The sequence below is a fragment of the Leptonotus elevatus genome, chromosome 1 (assembly GCF_054856555.1).
Source record: "Leptonotus elevatus isolate MCC_2025b chromosome 1, RoL_Lele_1.0, whole genome shotgun sequence".
Taxonomy (NCBI): Eukaryota; Metazoa; Chordata; class Actinopteri; order Syngnathiformes; family Syngnathidae; genus Leptonotus; species Leptonotus elevatus.
This window is the reverse complement of record NC_141239.1, coordinates 2036596-2056092: the sequence shown is the minus strand read 5'-3', so window position 1 is coordinate 2056092 and position 19497 is coordinate 2036596. Positions and strand designations below refer to the sequence as shown.

The following is a 19497-nucleotide window of genomic DNA, read 5'->3' as shown; positions in this document are numbered from 1 at the left end:
CAAGGTCAAAATAACGATGAAGCTGCAAAGACTCAAGACGGAAACATGATCGACATTTCATTCCTTATGTTGAACTCAAAAGTAACTCAAGTACTTCAAATCAACATAAGACATTTCACATTCTTTTTTATTTGTTCCTCTTCCAGCGCAGTTTGCTTGAAGGGCAGCTCAACATTGTGTCGACATTTGGCGATTTAAATAAATAGCAGACGCCAAAAAGTAGACGTGGCAAGAAACAAAAGTCCATATTCCTTCCACGCCAAGTATTTCGGGTTGAGGCGGAACTGCTGAGCTCCACCTGCATCGCAGCCGATGATGATGATGATAATGATGATGATGATGATGACGAAGACATTTTGGTGCATCAGGATAAAAGGAGTACATGCTGTCAAGAAAAAAAGATCACACGTGTGTCAAAATAGCTCAATAAGAGGGCATCTCTTCGTTATTTGGGGAAAGGACATATTTTCTTTTGGCAGCCATCTTTAGTCACTGTCAATTCATTACACACCATCCATCCATCTATCTATCATGCAGAAGGACATAACGCCACTAAAGTGGTTAAAACCACAGCCTGTTTTTAATCAAGTGACCTAAAAAGGCTGCTTAGTGACCATTTAAAATTCATGCTTTGTGCTTATAATTTATTCACGTGCAACAATCATGATTCGCGCGAATTGGTCTTTTATGCACACCAACAAATAGTGACACCCAATTTGACCTCTTGTATAAAAACAAAACATTGAGTGTATAATCAAATCTATAAACAAGCACAGGTAATAAAACATTTCAAAAGGGCCACGTGAGAAATTAGAATGGCCAACGTGCTCTGCTAATATTAATTTTATGAAGTGAACTATTCATAAGAAACATATTTTCAGGTTTTACTTATGTAAATATGGAATATACTGTTATCATTAGAACATAAACATTCTATATAATTTCTAAATACACGCACGCACGCACGCACACATACTCACCCACACACACACACACACACACACACAAAACAAACAAACAAAAAAAAAATATATATATATAAAAAAAATTAAAAAATAAAAGAGCAATGATGATGACATTTCCGAATGAACAATACTGAGCTCTTAAAAAAAAAGAAGAAGAAAAAAAAAAGAACATAAACATTCTAAACTAAATTATAAGCGGTCATTAAAATGGCATGTAATGCGTTACTGGCGATGCCTTGAGATACAAGTTGAATTTGTACCGTTAACACTTTAATTAACTTTCCCCATTGAAATGAATGCAAATGCCATTAATACATTATTAAATATTTGGCCAAACTGCTGCTCATTATGAAGTGCGTGGAATTAAATTTACTGCCACCACATAGCGATCGTATCGTATCTCAAATTTGCACTTACAAGTCAAAGAGAAAAAAAAAGCATTCTAATGATGACTCATATTTTTGAAAAAAAAAAAAAAAAAATACACACCAAGTGGGGTCACTCAAGAAACCGCTGCATTTTTTAAAATTTATTTAAAAATTAAATTCACTGCCACCACATAGCGATCGTATTGTATCTCAAATTTGCACTTACAAGTCAAAGAGAAAAAAAAATCATTCTCATGATGACTCATATTTTTGAAGAAAAAAAAAATACACACCAAGTGGGGTCACTCAAGAAACCGCTGCATTTTTTTAAATTTATTTAACGTACTTATCTAGCTAAGGCAATGGAGGACAGATTGGAAGGACTGTGAACTTGTGACTGTGAAGACAAATTCCTTGTGTGTTTTGTTTTTACATACTTGGGCCAATAAATCTGATTCTGATTTGTACGAGAGTTATAAGTAGTAAAGTACAAATCAAATCAAACTGCTAGCTAGCTAGCTAGCTAGCTAATTCCAATGTAACATGCCGGTATTGAGCATTTTCTGCGCTCACCCGATTGCCACTATTGGTCTTTCTTGAACTTGCCGCCGATGTACGGAACATAGTCCAAAAAGAGTCGCCAATCTGTGAAGTGGACCACAGCTACGCCACCCACTGTGCCCCAAACAGCCAGTGTCGGTATCCTGAGAACAAAACATTGAACACATTTACATGTAGTTCTATTGCGTGTTATCCAAGTATTTCCCAATCTTCATTGAGCCAAGGCACATTTTAAAAGATAATGGGAAATGCTCCAAAACTTGACCTGATCAATAATCTTGACATTACAACATGATAATAATAACAACAATAAACACGTACAATCAGGGTATAAAAAGTACATCAATATATTTTTTAAATCGAAAACGTCAATGTTAAATTCCTGACGTTGATGACCTCAGCTAGGCTAAATGCTAACTGCTAGCTTGACGAGTTAAGAAGCTTCCGTCCGTGAAACGCTCACCATTCAAATGTTGTTTTTGCTTTTCATGAAAAACAAAGTTTGCAAACCAGAACCTTACCACGACTTAGCAATGGACACATATTTCTGTCCGATCACTTTGCTCAACATTGTTCTTGCGTCCTCCTCGTCCTCACGCGACGTGCAGCGAGCAGGCAGGGAACTTCCGTTTGTGGTTTGCTCACTTTTCAAATCCACGCAGAAAGGCGACTTCTGCCCTCTAGTGGACTCATGGCGTTATGGCAACTTACAATTTTTATATATATATATATATTTTTTAAACATGTTAAAAATCACTTTTACGTTATTTTAGTTATTATAGGAATGGATAGAAAAGCATAATTTATTTGTGAGAAATAAAGAACTGGAACAGCATAATAATAAAAATGTAAAGTACAAATATTACAAGAAATTAGAAAATCTGTCAGGAAAAGCCTGCTAGAACAGCTGAAGATCTGGGTGAATAAGAACACATGATCTCATCTGTGAGTTTGACCCTCAAAGATTTTTTTTTTTTTAAATTTCATTTGAGATGTACAGGTTATCGGTTACATGCTTGAATATTTTTTTGATATGATTCATCGTGGACTTATTTTATAAATATCACAAAGCTGGCATTTGAACATGGGTGTGTAGACTTTCTATATCCACTGTGTCTGTATATGACTGCAAAATCCTTTTGTGAAGTGTTTCATAGGTCAGGTTTATGAGACAATGAGACAGTGAGCTCTGCTATTAAAAATGGCACATTTATTACTACATTACTGTTATATACACAACAGCTGTCAATATCTACTTTATATATAAAAATAGGAAACTGGAGGCACTTTGAGGACAAAGCCTACATAGATATTGCCCTCAAATATTCATGAAGACAGAAAGAGCTGTAGCAAGTCATTTGTTGCGGATGACAACGTTTTCAAATAAACAATATTGTGTTTTCATACTTGCACGATTGTAGAAAAATGCTTTACATAAAACATACGTTCTTTTCTTTTTTTTTTGCATTATCGGAACAATTGTTTTTAGATGAAAATCAACTCATGGGTTATTCAAATGACACAAAAGGTAAACCAAATGTTGTTTTTCCAGCCGATGCATCGTACAGCGGTTCGTTCCTACGTTTACGCGACCGTCCAGGACAAACTCATATTCAAACATAATCAATCCACAAATGAAAGGTTGAAGTAGGATTCTGTGTCCAAAAGTTGTGGCATCAATAAATTCCTGTTGACGTTCTTGGGACTCGCGCGTCGAAGCGACGTTCCATAAATCATACCGTGCGATTATGCGCGAAAACGCAAGTCTTCAGGCACTAGTGAGCAACCGTCATCAAAGAAAACGACTAAGGCCGCCCGTTATGCATTTGTTTGGATGAATTCTCTTATCGTGACGTTAAAAAGGTGATTGTGGCGCCGACGTGTTTCACTTTCAACTCAACCGGCGTAAAACAAAGAAATCCAAATAAAAATGGCGGCGTTGCACCGAAACAAACAAACAAAACAAACAAAAAAAAGTATAGATAATAATGATCACAACATGTGACAATACAAGCCAGAATTTGTCATTTCTAACATTTCCAAGCACCTGGCACAACACAAAACGGCTCACTTTTGTTCCCGCAAATTAAAAAAAAAAAGTCTTCAATTTAAACAATGTAAACAAAGAAAGAGCATTCCAAAATGAAACAAAAACAAAAAAAACACACCCCACTAACTCTTAACTATCTTACAAAGAAAACAAAACACGTTAAGCAATTCTACAAAAGGAAGATCCTTACAAAGAGGCTTTGCAGTTGTTCAAAATGGAAAAAATAACAACAATAATAATAATAATAATAATAATAAAAAGTCAACCAATGGCAATCGAGTAAATGAACAAAGAAAGAAGCCTTACAACTCACCGTCCCTTTTAATACTCGATTCTTTTTTTTGTCCCACAACACAAACTTTGCGAGATGAGCTCGTCGCTGGAAGTTGTCGACGACCTCGTGATAAATTGTGACCTGATTGGTCCGATCACAGAGGACAGCTGGAGACTTCCAAAACTGGCAACAAAATGGACCCCCTAAGTAATCGTTTGTCATCTGCTCTACATGCTCCATAGTAAAAAAAAAGAAAAAAAAGAAACGTTTTTTGTTGTTGTTGCTAATAACAATTTGTGGTGTGATGGCTACATAGTAAATTATGTACAGTAAATTTGACTCTCAACAGAGTCGATTTGGTCCCACACAGTATTTTTTAGTATGTATGAGAGAATTTGCCTTAAGAGATTTTGACTAAATGTTACAAGTTTATTTAAAAACAAAAACAAAACAACCTTCAGCTTGGGAGACACTTGCCACCAAAAGGAGACAAAAAACAATAACGTTAACGAAGATTCCAGCCAATCGGTAGGAGCTGCATGGCTCAGAGAGGAAGTTGTGGGTTTGTTCCTCAACCCTTGAGTGACTTTTGTGTTTGGCTCTCTTCTAAGTGTACATTTTACTCTGTTTAGAGTGGGACCAAATAGACTGTTTAGAGTCACATTTACTGCGATAAGAAAGAATGTTAACAAAAAAAAAAAAAAAAAATGTCATTTTGCTAAAATAACAACAAATGTCCTCTTTGTGAGTGGAGGCGTCCAGGACGGCTGCTAACGAACACCTGCTGCAAGCGACAGCGGCGCGCGGACATGCAGACGCTCTATTTGTATGGAAGCCCCGCCCACCAGAGGTGGCAAATCCAGGTCCGGAAAGTGAAATTCCCTTGCCACAGTTTGGCTTTAGCTCCTAGTGCTAGCTAGCTAGCTAGCTCGCGCCCTAGCTCGCTCCCTAGCTAGCTAGCTCGCTCCCTAGCAGGTAAACAAGCACCATGGGAGCTATCTCGTGAGCTAGCTAACTAGCACCTGAGGCTAAAGCCCAACTGTGGCAGGGTTTTTTTACTTTCTGGACCTGGATTTGCCACCCCTGCCGCCCACATATGGAGACGGGCTTATCCGTGGAGTTGAGGCTTTCCTCAGTGGTGCCGCGACCTGAGGCAGTCTGTCGGTTCCACTTGCATGGCAGTGAGTTTTGTGTGGGATCCACCGTTTGCCAGGAGGGAAGAAACAGCACACGGAAGCTCACCAGCAGCCCCCCCCCCCCCCAACAAAAAAGAAGTGTTGCCATCTCTCTGACTATTTAGTCAATCTATGGTAAGATGCATCTAAGACCTCCTTTTACATATTATAACGAGAATACAAAATCCCCGTCTTTGCTCACAGGACAAATTGATTCCAAAGGACGATTTGATCCAAAAAAAACAAGTTTGCTCCCAACATATAAAGCGTTTTTTTTTTCTTCCCTTCCTTTTCTCGAATGTCTTACCAAAACTTGATCATACGAAAGTCCCCACCCACCTCAGTGTCCTCGAGTGAAAATCATGTCAATATGAGTACACGGTTGTCTCGCTCTGGTTCGATACAAGTGTGCTTTGTTTATCGCTGTGGCCCCTTTTTGACGTTGACGAGGTGCCGTGTGCCTTCCAGAATCTGCACGGAGGTGCATTAAGGCCACGTGTTCAAACATCTTCTAGTTAACAGGAGCTGGAAGGAAAAGATTTGGAAAATATGTGTTGGGTGCATCTGCACAAACATAAGAGATGAAAATAACAATACAGTGGTGCTGCGACTTACGAGTTGAATTTGTTTCAGGACCGAGCTCGTTTGCTCACATATGAAATCCCCGTTCGCTACTTTTCCGGTGAAATGAACTCAAATGATATTCATGCGTTCTTGCTCCCCTAAAGCACTAACATTTCTCTGTTAACATGTTTTTAATCATGAAATATTGGGGTGTCTGTAAAATATAAACCGACAACAAAAAGTGATTTAAAAAATTTTTTTTTAGTTGCTATGATGCTATATTTTGTTTTTTAAACTTAGAAGAGAAAAGATATGCAAAATGTGCTTACGTAGAGTGGCCTCCAAACGAGACTAGGGCTTTCACTATTGATTATTTTTAGAATCGATTATTCCATCGATGAATCAAATAATGGGACAAAATGTTATTTGACATAAAAAAAAAAAATTCCCCTAATTACTGTTTATTACTTAATTATTGTTGTCCCTTTAGTATTTTTTTGTGATAAAAACCAACAAAATATCAATTCAACAATATCAATGAGAGGAATTGATGTTGTACTTGCCAACATGTTTGAAACAAATTCAGTCACTGGTTCAGTCATTGTTTTCCAAAGTAAAAGTAAATGTTTGCAAATGTCTTAACTTGATTGAAAAGATAATTAATCTACTCTAATGAAGAATAATTACTGTTGAGAGACTGAAATTGGAGGATTTGGACAATTTTAATTTAAACAATGGCTCTAAACGATTACTCGATTATTAAAATAGTTGTCGATTAATTTGATAATTGCTTACTTGATTAATTTTGACAGCTGAGAACCAGACAATACTAGAATGCTGTCTTGAAATGAACACTTGCAACCTGGTACAAATTAGTCGGGCTGGGTTTTAAAAAAAATCGAATAATTGATATTGAATCAATTTTCCTTTTCGAGTGTGATAGATTCATAAAACCGTAAATCGATTATTTTAATATCTCTTTTGTTCCATAAATTAACAACAACATTTAATTTTTAAGGCCAATTTTTTTTTTGCATCTTACTCTTTTCCTGAAATTTACTATTCACATGAATTTAAAATAATTTTCTTACATTTATGAAAGACCTGACTTAATGCACTTTATGACAATTCAGAATCTTTTCAATTTAGATTTACAATTATTGAATCAGAATTATGAAAACATTTTCATCTCATCCCTGCTGATGTCAATGTTTGTGTAACATCTAAATGATTGTAACACGTGTTACTTTCATGAATAAATAAATCATTTAACCAGTTACTGCCTCTGCAAAGTTTAATTTGGAAATTAATGTTTGTGGAGTTTTTTTTATTTTTATTCATGCCCTTGATATTTAAGAAGAATTGATGTTCCATAATTAATCAATATCGGATTGAATTGAATCGAATCAAACTGAACTCTTGTGACTTGAAATGGAATCAATTGAGGACATTTGAATCGATGCCCAGAGCTTTACAAATTCGTTGGTCTAAAATTGTCGAAATGAATACCATAGGCGGCAGATAACTAGCGTGCTAGCATGGCTAACATGAGTTTTTTTTCTCATGTTACTTCACAAAGCAGAGAAGTAGCAGAGAAGTAGCTACTCCTTTTCTGGCAAATAAGTACATTTACTATTGGACAAAAATTCTACTGTTATTTTTCTTTTTACGTCCTATGCAGCACACCATTTTGTCCCTAAAAATGATACATTTATGGAGCTGTCGTTGCCATGCCAACTGCCATATTTTAGCTCACGATCAGGCGAAAATGTGACGATGCCGAGCCGGCGCCCCGGCCCGGCGAGTCTAGGCACCACTGCACTGCGCAAGTATGAAGGCAAACCTTGGAATTACATATGGCTTATGGGGTTGTGCCCATCACCTCCGAGACCGGCGGCCATCTGCATCTGGGGGTCCCCGCCTTTCTCCTCCTCTCTTCTCTTGAGGCAGGCGGCCTTTGGGTTGAGATTACGCTCTTTACAAAAGGTACATAAACATCGATTAGGGCCACCTGGATCAACAATTTGCTTTTGGATTTGACACGAGTGGAGCAGGGGAGAGAGAGAGAGGAAAGGTGAAAAGCCAGACAGGAAAACCAGAAGTCGGATGAGAAGAAAGCAGCTTTCTATCCTTCCTCATATATTCTCCCTTTTCTCCAGTTAATAGAGGCGCGAAAAGAAAAAAAGCGGGTGTTACACAGAGGCTGAACATGACCTTTAAGAGGAAATGCCCCCCCCCCCCGGGGCTCTCGACTGCTGACGCCACAACTGGATTGGCCGACCTACCTCGCACCTGCTTCTCCAGGCCCACAATGACCTGGACGGCCTGCTGCAAGATGATCAGCTTGGTCTGGGCCTTGTCGCTCTGCAGGTGAACGTGACACATCCTGCCCAGCTCCCTGAAGGTTTCGTTTATGTCGCGCACCCGCACCCGCTCCCTAGCGTTGTTAGCTTGGCGCCGCTCGCGCTCCCTCTGCTCCTTCTCTTCGGCCGTCAGGTTGTCGTCGCTCGCTGCGGCGGCGCTGCAGTCGGGGAGGGAGAGCGGCGGGCGGGGCCGGGTCAACAAAAAGCCAAATGACTACGCTCGCGTTCGGACCATTCGAGGCGCAGTGGCAGCGCGTCGGCTGGAGGACGCTTCGTCGCCCTGCGTTTCTGCTACATTTGCAAAGATCCTCCCCCTGCGGGTGAGATGAAGACACATCCCAGTGGAGTGGGCGGGGCCAGAGAGCAGAGCTGGCGGATTTGTCTTTCTACTTCTACTTTTTACAGGCCACGCCCTGATCAACAAATCTAATTGTGAGGGGTCACTGAGGTCCAGGATGGAAGTTGAGGGGATCTTTGGGACATTTCCAGCAGAGGGACAGAAGATATGAGGAGGGTGTGAGAAGTAAAGCTCTCTGCCGACGACAGCGCAGAAAAGAAAAAGAGAGCGATAAATACATCACAAGTCAATGTATTTATCGCAGAGAGGCGAAGAAATAGCTCGCGCACGGTTGGCATCTGTAAAAAAGAAGTCGGGGGGGGCGTGGATGGAGAAAGTGAAATCAAAACGCAAAGCGGTATAATGAGCGCGGTTATGTTGCAAGGACATGCGACACTTGAAGGTCGAGGCGTGTTAATAGACACCACAGCGGTTGATCAAAAGCCAGTATGCCAGTTGTAAAAAGCCAAAGTAACAAATGTGTTAATTAGGGATGTAACGATAACGGCAACATCGCCGCAATATCATCATTGTCATGTCAGGATAATAAAAGCAGCAAATCTGTTAAAAAGGCGAGGTTGTATTCCATTTGTGCGGTTCTAGCACCCTCTGGCGGTGAGTTTATTTTTAATTAGGCATGTTTTGGCCACTGTGGCGGTTATTAGTAATAGACCCATATGGGTTTTTATTATGAGAAGTCAAGGAGGCCAATAACCGATATTCATTTGCCATAAAAGAGAAAATATTAGCATAAAAACAACCTTTTTCCTTTTCATTTCAAACATTTTAAAGAATTGATAGCTTTGTTTAAAAATTATAACAACAATTGCAGGGAGCAACCAGTGTCATCAGCATGTGTTAAGCTAAATTAAAAACTAAGCAAGTAAATAGTTCCCTAAAGTTTTTTACTGTCGATAAAAGTTTCCCCAAATTTCAACATTATTTCTTAATTTGACATCTTTGTTTAAATAAAAAGTGTAGGGTGTTCCCAGTGTCAGCGTCATTATTATTTTTTTAAATAAAGTGAACATTTAAATGTAAATAAATCCATAAATGAAAAGTTCCCTGTGTCTCGCAAATGCATGCGAATGTCGTTAATTTGGGGGTTTGGTCAAAAGTTTCAAAAGGTCTTTGCAGACTGTGAAAAATTGTCTGAATATGTTCCAAAAAAACAAGTAAAAACTGTCTGTGAACGTCTTAAAAATCCTGACGAAAACTCAAAATTCGCTACGTTCGCAAGCATTCACTGCTCAGTGAGATACTAGCTTTATCGGCGGCCTTCACATTCGTCCAAAAAAAAAAAAGAGGAGATATTTGGCATTTTGACAAATATCGGCCGCTGAGCAAATACGCGCACATGACGGTGACATGTAACGTGACGCGGCCAAGTCGATTTCTTTGTCACGGCTGTTATTATGTACAAAAACACAATATTGTGTAACCACCCCCCACATATGACCTTTTTCTTTGTTATTATTATTCTCTACAATTATTGAGAATTTTCATACCGTATCGTGAGCTTTGTTTATATCAACAACCTCCCCACAATATCGTGATTGATATTTATCGTATCGTTACATCCCTAGTGGTTAATTTAACTGTTAGTGTGAGAGAGGCACACAGACACGGAAGAATGAGCCAAATGTAAGACAAGGCAACACATACGAGATCATCACACGACACACACACACATCCAGCATGTGCTACCACAGGAGGGGGGGGGGGGGACCAGAAGCAGAGAATTGGTGTCTTTCAAAAACAGTCACATAGCTTCATGTCCTTATTCCCTTGTCCTCGCTTTGGAGGTGACTTCAAGGATGAAGTGCATGCTGGAACGTTCGCTGATGTCATGAATGAAGACAATTGATTCTAGCAAAGTGGGTCAAACAGGAACATGAAGCCATGTGAGAGTTTGGCCTGTCAAGAAGACCTTCCCCTCCCCCCCCTCCTCCTCCTCTTCCTTCCTCCCTCCCTGGACACCCACTGACCTCGGACTTGCTGCTCCAGGTTGAGAATAACGTTAACGGCCTGTTGGAGCACGTTCAATTTAGTCTGCGGTTTCTCATAGTTCAGATGGAGCTGACACATGCGGCCCAGCTCCTTAAAGGCCTCATTGATGTCCCGCACGCGGAGCCGCTCGCGGGCATTGTTTGCCATCCTCCGCACTTTCTCCCGCCCAGCTTTAATCTCCACTGGTAGATCTTCATCGTCATCCTCATCCATCAGACTAGCCAATGGCAGATGAGGAGGGAAGGAAACAACAATGCGGGTACAGTTCAAGTCAACTTCGTATGCTAAATGTAGCTTTTTTTTGACAATCATTAAAAAAAAAACATTGTTCCAAGAAATGAATAGCAAGTACTTGTGTACTTCTTTAAACATACTCATAAATGTCTGTTTTGCAAATTATTAGCCAGAACTTAGAAGTATACATAAAAGTTCACACTACAGTAGAATTGTTTGACCAATTTCCTTCTGTCCTCTGAAGCAGTGATTCCCAATGATTGTGCCATGAGAGCTCATCAGGTGTGTCGCGGGAAATTATCAAATTTTTATTTTTTATTAGTTACAACAAATAATACATCTTTGTTTAACCATCTATGCCAATAATGTGTGACAGGCATAATAATGACAGTAAATGCTCTTCCACTAGATGGCAGAAGGTAACAATTAATCTGTGAGTCCACTTTTTCTTGGTGGTGCTCTGTGAGATTTATTTTTTATTTATTTATTTATTTTAATCCATCCATCCATCCATTTTCTGTACCGCTTTGTCCTCACAAGGGTCGCGGGGGTTGCTGGAGCCTATCCCAGCTGGCTTCGGGCAGTAGGCGGGGTACACCCTGAACTGGTTGCCAGCCAATCGCAGGGCACGCAGAGACGAACAAACCATACTCACAATCGCACCTATGGACAATTTGGAGTGTCCAATTCACCTGCCATGCATGTTTTTGGAATGTGGGAGGAAACCGGAGTACCCGGAGAAAACCCACGCAGGCACGGGGAGAACATGCAAACTCCACCCAGGAAGGCCGAAGCCCGGACTTGATCTCACAACCTTTGCACTGGGAGGCGGACGTGCTAACCAGTCAGCCACCGTGCCGCCTATTTATTTTAATATATAAATATATAAATATAAATAAATATATATATATAAATAAATAAATATATTTATTTATAAATAAATAAATATATACATTTATATATTTATTTTAATATATAAATAATTTGGCTCAATAAAAGTTGGGAACCACTGCGTCTGAAATGTCTTGGTTCAAACAAAGTAGAAACAAAAGATAGTTCACTATTAACAGAAGGTTGAAAATATTTCTTGACCACACCAGGATACCAAGCTATGAAACTTGTATTGATAAATGTCCGTAAAAGTCATGCAATAAAAAAATGCACCTTGTTTGAAGAGCCATCAGCTCTTTGTTCTCATCCTCTGACTTGTCAGTCACAGAGTCGTTTTCCTCCTCCTCCTCCTCCTCCTTGTTGTTGTTGTTGTTGTTCTCTCGTTTGAGGTCGCTGGAACGATTATGGCCGACCAGACCTGCAAACGAAAAAAACAAGGGAACAAGGTATCGCGGACGGGTTCTGTGTGACAGGAAGGAGAAAAGAGAGAAAGTCTCACTGGTGAAACCTTCATGCTGAGAGCCTTGCAAGGCAGACGAAGAACTGTGGTGCCCCAGTCCTCCACTAGAGGGCAGGCCAGCAGAGTCTTCATGGTGATTGGAGACCTTTAAGGCATAAAGCATGTTGACCACGTTTTCAAGAACAAAAAGCTTTTTTTGCAGGCTCCATTTATGAGTCTCACCATTGCGGGCAGGCGGCTGGCGAGGCCGAGTGCTGCGCTGCTAAAAGCCGAAGATAAGCCCAAGCCGGACGCAAGCAGACTTTGCATCTCAGCCAGTCCCGGTCCTCCTTGTCCACTGGCATGCCGTTGGAGAACGTGAATAGCTTCGTCCAGGCGGTCCTCCAGTTTATTAGACTGCAGGGATGGAGGAAGACGAAAATAAAAAGCGACGACGACGACAAAGCACAATGAGGTGACGTCATCGACATATATGGCTGAAAAAAAGATTGAGCCGTTGGGTCAACAATGGCCTCTCACCATGCCCTGAATCCCACCATGGAAGTTAGGTGAAGGTGTAGCTTGTCCCGACGACCTTGCCCACTGGGAAGCAGAGCCTGTGGAAGGATTCAAAATGCTTTAAGTCACATAAAACGAACTCTGGTTTTTCTCCATTAAGCAACTGCGGCTTTACAGTGGATACTTCATGAACTATTTCGCTCGAAATGATGAAAAAGGCAAAGTAAACATGTATTGAATTCAGTACAAGTGTTCACTTCTCCTCCTTTCCTCTTGCGCCACTCGCAGTATTTGATGTGTGATGATGTCACTCCTGGACCAATTGTAAAGACAAATAGGGAAGTGACCCCTCCCCACTTTTTATTTGGACTGTACTTTCCCTTCCTCTCATAAGTTATATTTGGACGGTGAGCGTCATGAGAGATCATTTGAAGGTTACGTTCTTATGTTGTGCTTGTATAGAAGAGTACCACGAACTGCACTATTGACAATTCCAAAACATTGCACTTTGAATGGTAAATCCCGAGGCTACAAATCTCATGATGTCTTTTCCTTAAAGTAGTTTTTCGTTAAATCAAAAAGTGCTTACTGACCTGAAGCGGCCTGAGGAGAGCCAGAGGGGGTGGACGGGGACGAAGAATAGCCGTTACTGTTTTGGTCTGAAGGATAGATCTGTAAACAAACATTGCTTTCAGTATGATCAATTGCAACCACAGGTAACCAATGACTATTAACTCATTTCACTGCTGTGGACGTTTATATTCGTCAAATGGAATCCAACCAAGTACGTTTTTCAATGCATAGGCGAGGAAGATAGCCTTGTCCAGCTTAAAATTAAGGTTTGGAAATGATTGTAATGATGAACAGATCCCTGTAGATGGCGGTGTTGCATCGCGTTTTTTTTTTTTTTTTAAACTGTCGCTTTTGAGGTGAAGATGAACAAGTTTAGGCACCTCGCACTCGTAACGGGGTATGAGATCAGGGTTTTTCCTGTGTACAACATTCAGAGGCGGCCACCTGCAACTAATTTGCTCGCCACCTCCAGCCTGAGCCACTGATATCGCTCAACACGGCACTCCAGCTCTGCTCATTAAGCTCGGCAGCAACGCATTTTAACTGCAGTTGCAGTGTTGCGCCATTATAGAGGCGCTATATCAACAGCAGTGCACCGGAAAGACCTGAAGCAACAATCGAAGAAGAAAACGGTTTCTTTTTTTTTTCTTTTCTTTTTTTAAACTTGAATGTGCCAAAGAAGAAACAGAGGTAGCGCGCTCCAGACATCGCCAAAGTCATAAAAAGTATATAGAATAAACATAATCGTGTTTTATAACAACGTTGAACTATATTTACAATTTATTAAGTACTAGTGGATGATTTTTTAATGACTGTAGTTAAACAAATGGCACACATTAATGACAACTTTGTATTCATATAATTTTGTCATTTCTAGTCACTGATCGTAAAATGGCTGGTATCCGTAGTCACCCATCATAGTCAGGGTGGTACCACCTCTGCGTGAATTTGAGCCAGGAAAAACCCTGGATGTGTATGGCATGAACAGAGTTTGTGTAGTGGCAGTTTGTAGAACGAGTGTGTTTTGCAATCATGGGAAAAGATGACCCAGTGAAGTGGAGTGAATGGCACGTAAAAAGCTACATTCAAGGCATGCGGTGAATCATTTACGGAAATTTTTTTGCCCTCAAAGAAAACTTTCTCAGTCTTATTCATGTTGTTTTGTAGTATTAATTGTCACAAAAGCAAATATAATATTAGTGTTAAAGACCTGTTCTACTTGACAAAAGCTGTCTTTCTCCACTTTTTGGTCAGAAACCAGTGTTCAACTGCTGATTGTTTAAAGCTATTGAATGTACTACTGCCACCTGTCGATGAAAAATGGAACTGCACGTACACTTCTTCAAACGCACAACACCACTTGACGTCACAGCTGCAGACGAACCCAAATCCAGTCTGAAAACTACTTGCCAGAGGCCTGCAGGAGTACCAATTGTGAACAGCTAAGGTGTTAATCTGCTTAGAAGATGCTATAGTCATAAATGGTCAAATAAAAAGGGCTACTGTAAAGATATTTTGGGGAAAAAAGTTCCATATAGCAGCTTTGTGTGTCAACTATTTTTTGATGGGTTCAGTGCTTAGATTGTCAAAACAATATCATCTGTGAGTCTAAAAAAAAACAGTCAAAAAGCTGTAAAACGGCTGTCATTATGGGGAAACCTGCAATAAAAATGTCCGGCAGGGAATGAGTGAAGGTTATAAAGATATATTATAGTGTGAGAAAACATTAACATGGATTTGCAACTGTGTCCAACTTACAGAAGCCAGTGCTTTCCCAATCTCATCTCCAGAACTTCCAGGTGCTGCTCCTCGATTGGCTTGACAGGAGGAGAAACGTTTTGATTTTCTGATTAAAATGTGCTCTGAGTGCCAATTCCGCGATATACGATACTTTGGTCTTGTGTATCAGTACCGGCAATAGGGGGGGTGTGACCGGGGACGCCGTAGCTGTTTGAGCCAGAGTGGAAGCCCGCCGGATGGTTCCCGTTGACCTCACTGCCATGAAGGGGGTAGTTTTGTGGCGAGAGGGGCAGCGGTTGCCGTTTCTGGTTACGCAAAAGAGACCAAAAAGATTTGATCAGATCAAGCAGGCGAAAGTCCCCGAAACACAAAAGGGTCAAAAAAGAGAAAACGAGTCCAAAAAAGTAACCGTAAAGGCTCACCAGTCTGTCTTGGGGGTTGATGGCCGTGAAGGGACCGTGTTGGCTCAGATGGGTGGAGTTACCCAGCATGGAAGGATAACCAGGTTGAACCATCGACCCAGCAGAACCCCATGGATCGGAAGGCGGGTGGAGGCCTTCTGTCAGGGGGCATCAAGAGACAAGAGGAGGGAGCCGCCCCGTGTGTGTGTGTGTGTGTGGGGGGGGGGGGGGGGGGACCAGCCACAGGAGACGAAAAGACAATAAAAGGCACGTATGAGACATGTCACATTAGTTTGATGACTTTATCCAACCGTGATGCGTCGCCGCATTACGATGATATGTGAAGCTACTTTATAAAAAGGCGTTTGTAAATTATGTAGGTGCGCAAAATTTTTTTTGACCACACAAACTTTTTTTTTTGTTACTTCAACACAATGGACAAATAGAAGTTGTTGTGCCATCTCTCGATTGAACAAACCTTGGATGTAGAACGGCGGCGTGTAGATGCTTCCTGCCTTTGAAGCCGAGTAGGCCACCACATTGTCCCTGTTAAAATCCTCGCCTGAGGCGCAAACCTAAAAACAAAACAGAAAACTCAATAAAAGGAAAACTTCCACCATTTTATCAGGGAATGATGAAAGTCTTCTCCACCACATGGTGTTGGGGGGGGGGGGGGGGGTATTTTAAAATACATCCATGACCTCACTGAGTAATTACTATTAGCTACAGAAAAAAAAAAAAACCTTCATTTCACTACTTGATTACTACTTGAGTCGGAGAATGCTTTGAATCCTAAGCACATAGAACAAAAAAAAGACCACAGGACAGGAGTTGCCGTTGGAAGGTGTATCAGCCGATCCACAAGAACCAAGATACCAACATCTTTCTTAATCCAAAATGACTGTCGATGCAAGTCAAACTCAACACAACCACGCCGGAGTTTTCTTCTGTAATTTGATTAAACAGGAAGAAAAAGGAGAGGAAAAAGGAGGGTAGTGGAGAAGAGGGAAGGAGAGATGCACTCCTAATTACTGAACCATCTGTCGAATCCTGGATGGCGGCCAACTCCACTGGCAGCTGGGATGGAGGGGTGGGGGAGGGAGGGAGAGAGAGAGAGAGAGAGAGAAAGGGGAGAGCTGTTGTTCGAGTGGGTGAGTGGGAGGGGCTGCGGGGTTTGAGGCGGCGGTGGGGTGGTGGTGAGCGAGAAACGGAGAAGGGGAGGAAATCGGGCGAGCAGAGAGCGAGACCGGGAGGGGGAGAAAATGAGTACGAATTTCCCTCAGTGATCGACACAAACGCGGCTGGCAGAAAGGGAGGAAATGTGGTCACAAAAGTAGAAGGGCCCAAAAGTATGACACACTATAAATACACTACAAATGAGCGACTGCCCCCCCCCCCCCCCCCCCCCCCCCCCCCGTTCCCTTCTTTAAATGACTGGTGCAGCTACACAGCTGTGCGAGCTAAAATATACGGCGTTGGTGCAGTTGGACGGTTTTGCAAGCCACAAAGAGGCCAAGGGGATGCCAAATGGAACATGAAAAGGGACGAACGGGGATGTGAGAAAACCCGACTCGGGTGGACCGCGTGAGATACAATTGTTGAGTGTTCGCACTTACCGAAGAGGGCAAGCCGGGGGGCACCTTCCGGATCTTTTTTGGCTGCGCTTCTGATGGGAAGGAGAAAAACAAAAGAGGCAAATAAAAAGGGGTCAAACAGCATCGCTGCACGAGTCACTGGCAATGCAGTCGATGCCTTCATTTGCGCAGGGCTTACTTTAAATGCAAATCTGACATCTGACTACTGATTGAGGAGGAAACGGTTTCTCGATACTTATCGGCACGTCAAATCTTTTGACTCATTACCGCCCAAAAATTGTACACCAAGGCAAGTTTGCTGGTAGTGAGATATATCACTGTCATCTTAGTCACTTTACATCATTTTGTGGGGTCTTGCATGCATGAAATTAATCATATGCAGTGTTGATGATTTTGTATACTTATATAACCAAAATAAAATGTACTGCAGTGTCTTAGGTGCGACTATCTGTGTTTTTTTTAAATTTTATATTAGGGGTGTCAGGCGATTAAAATCTTTAATCGTAATTAATTGCATGACTTCAATAGTTTATACACTCTTGTTAACATAAAAGTGGAAAAAATGTTAAACTAATTGAAATATGGCTGTATTTTTTAAGTCATTGATACAGTAATTTCATAATAATTCATAAAATTGAGTTAAAATGAACTCTTACTGCCACATGTTATCCAAAAAACAACCCCAACAGTGCCAGCCGATTTCGAGCATTTTAACTCATCTTTCAAGGCAGACTATTGTGTACTTTGACTACACAAATATGCTGCGTACCAAATGAAAGATCACGGTCCATTCTTTCACTAGAAAAAAAAGAAAATTTCTACCTTATTCCGTTCTTTAGTAATCATTTGAAAATAGTTAATTTGAGTGACATTGAGCAAAAATTTAAAAACAAAAAGGAGAAAATACATTTTTTGCACAACAGTGACTTTGACAGTAATATTTTTTGTTTAGTGACGCTCTGTGAATTAGATTTAATGTGACAAAGGCTTTAATCATTCACATCATCCTTGAAAACGTTCTATTTCCTAAGATCCGCCATGTTTCACTGCAATTACATACACCGGCAGAATATTGAAAAGAGATACAATGCTGCCATCTGCTGGCCATAGTTAGTGGGTGTTTGTGATTTCGCAAAGTCCATTGTGTAGGCAGCGCTGCGCTACAACTTCCAATGCCCATTGAGAAAAAAAAACCGTAGCAAATGTTAAATAACTTTTTTGGCGGCATTCATTTGGATTTTAGAAAACGTCATTAAACGTTTTTGGCAGTAAAAGAGTTAAAAAGATGTACTGTACTGTAAAAAAATAGTGTGATATTGATTTGTGTTGAGGTCATTTTTCTGCCACTAGATGGCACTATTGCATTTGTCAGACGGTGACAACTCGGTGCATTTCTCTCTTCATATTAAGAGCTATCTAATCTTGAACATTAGGTGACTTGTAAAATTCTGCACATTTTTAAAATGGTAAAATACAACTTGACCCTCGTCTCCACAAATATATGCATTATTATTAAAATCATTATTACAAAATTTTGATGTGGATGTATCTGCTGCATTGCAGCTGGAATTCCCTCAGTACAGGTTTTTCAAGTAAGGAGTGGTCATTAATCGCACGTTAAAAAAAAAATAGTGCTGTTAAAGGAACTTTAAATTAACTCAAAATGAACGCACTAAGTTTGACACCCCTAATATTCATTTTAGCAAATGATACAACTGGTAAATGTGATCATTTCTGTCGCTGCCATTGTGCTCTGAAATTTTCACATTGGTTTCATCTCTTCAACTGATTGCCACCTCATTTAATATATTCTTATCTGATGTGAATAATCAACCGCGGCACCTGCAGTGTTTTTTGCTTCACTTGAAGTAACAGAAGTGAGAAGTTCCTGGTACTTTAAAAACATCAAGAGAAGAAGTGATTACGCAGACACTTCAAATGAGATTAGAATACTGAAACTCTTTGACATCTGATGAAAATTGTTATCTCACTGAAAAGGTAAAGCATGGCGTCTTTTAAAATCTTACCAATGGGGTCTTGTGCAGGTCGCCTGCGAGAGTTGTTGCTCTCATATGAGGAATAAAACTGGGAGGTGGGCTTCAAGCCAGAGGGGGGGGAGAGGGCATCCGGGCTGGGCATGGCTATCTCACTGGGCAAAAAGCCCGGCTACCAAGGATGACAAAAAAATTAATAAAATAAAGGCTCATGTGTAACATATCAGAAAATGGTGGAAGAATTTCTGAGAGTGTAAAGAGGGGACGACTTGTCTCGCCAAACAGATTTACCTGCGTTGCAAATTGTGAATAAGGGCCTCTCTCAGCCTTCCCTGTTGGAGGAACACAAAATGAAATTAGGCCGCGATAGGGAAAATTAGGCATTAATGTCAACATTAAATCCCAGTCTGGCAACTGCCCCCCCCCCCCCCCCCCCCGTCTGCA

The 19497-nt window shown here is 40.8% G+C and overlaps 2 protein-coding genes across 12 annotated transcripts in view; both read right to left on the bottom strand.

Annotated features, from left to right (window-relative positions):
• Positions 1–109: 109 nt before the first annotated feature.
• Positions 110–2543, bottom strand: uqcr11 (ubiquinol-cytochrome c reductase, complex III subunit XI). Its single transcript, XM_086077281.1, has 3 exons — positions 2416–2543; positions 1907–2037; positions 110–385 (listed from the first exon to the last, which is right to left on the bottom strand). Exons 1-2 carry the CDS (start codon positions 2463–2465, stop codon positions 1917–1919), a joined length of 171 nt encoding a protein of 56 aa, XP_085933407.1. The 5' UTR covers positions 2466–2543; the 3' UTR covers positions 110–385; positions 1907–1916.
• A 541-nt stretch (positions 2544–3084) lies between these two features.
• The window catches only part of tcf3a (transcription factor 3a), a 39282-nt gene continuing 22869 nt past the window's right edge, over positions 3085–19497 (bottom strand). For 2 of the 11 annotated variants that reach the window (XM_086071321.1, XM_086071341.1), the window contains exons 6-19: positions 19345–19385; positions 19087–19225; positions 17081–17130; positions 15943–16039; positions 15486–15622; positions 15236–15368; positions 15082–15140; positions 13344–13422; positions 12772–12848; positions 12475–12648; positions 12066–12397; positions 10646–10884; positions 7812–7932; positions 3085–5918 (exon numbers count right to left, since the gene is read on the bottom strand). In XM_086071321.1, the coding sequence (XP_085927447.1) occupies positions 5909–5918; positions 7812–7932; positions 10646–10884; positions 12066–12397; positions 12475–12648; positions 12772–12848; positions 13344–13422; positions 15082–15140; positions 15236–15368; positions 15486–15622; positions 15943–16039; positions 17081–17130; positions 19087–19225; positions 19345–19385 (1688 nt within the window). In that variant the 3' untranslated portion in view covers positions 3085–5908. Of the gene's footprint in view, positions 5919–7800; positions 7933–8242; positions 8479–10645; positions 10885–12065; positions 12398–12474; positions 12649–12771; positions 12849–13343; positions 13423–15081; positions 15141–15235; positions 15369–15485; positions 15623–15942; positions 16040–17080; positions 17131–19086; positions 19226–19344; positions 19386–19497 lie in introns of all 11 variants that reach the window. The other 9 variants (XM_086071357.1, XM_086071333.1, XM_086071379.1 and 6 more) reach the window with 9 other exon arrangements.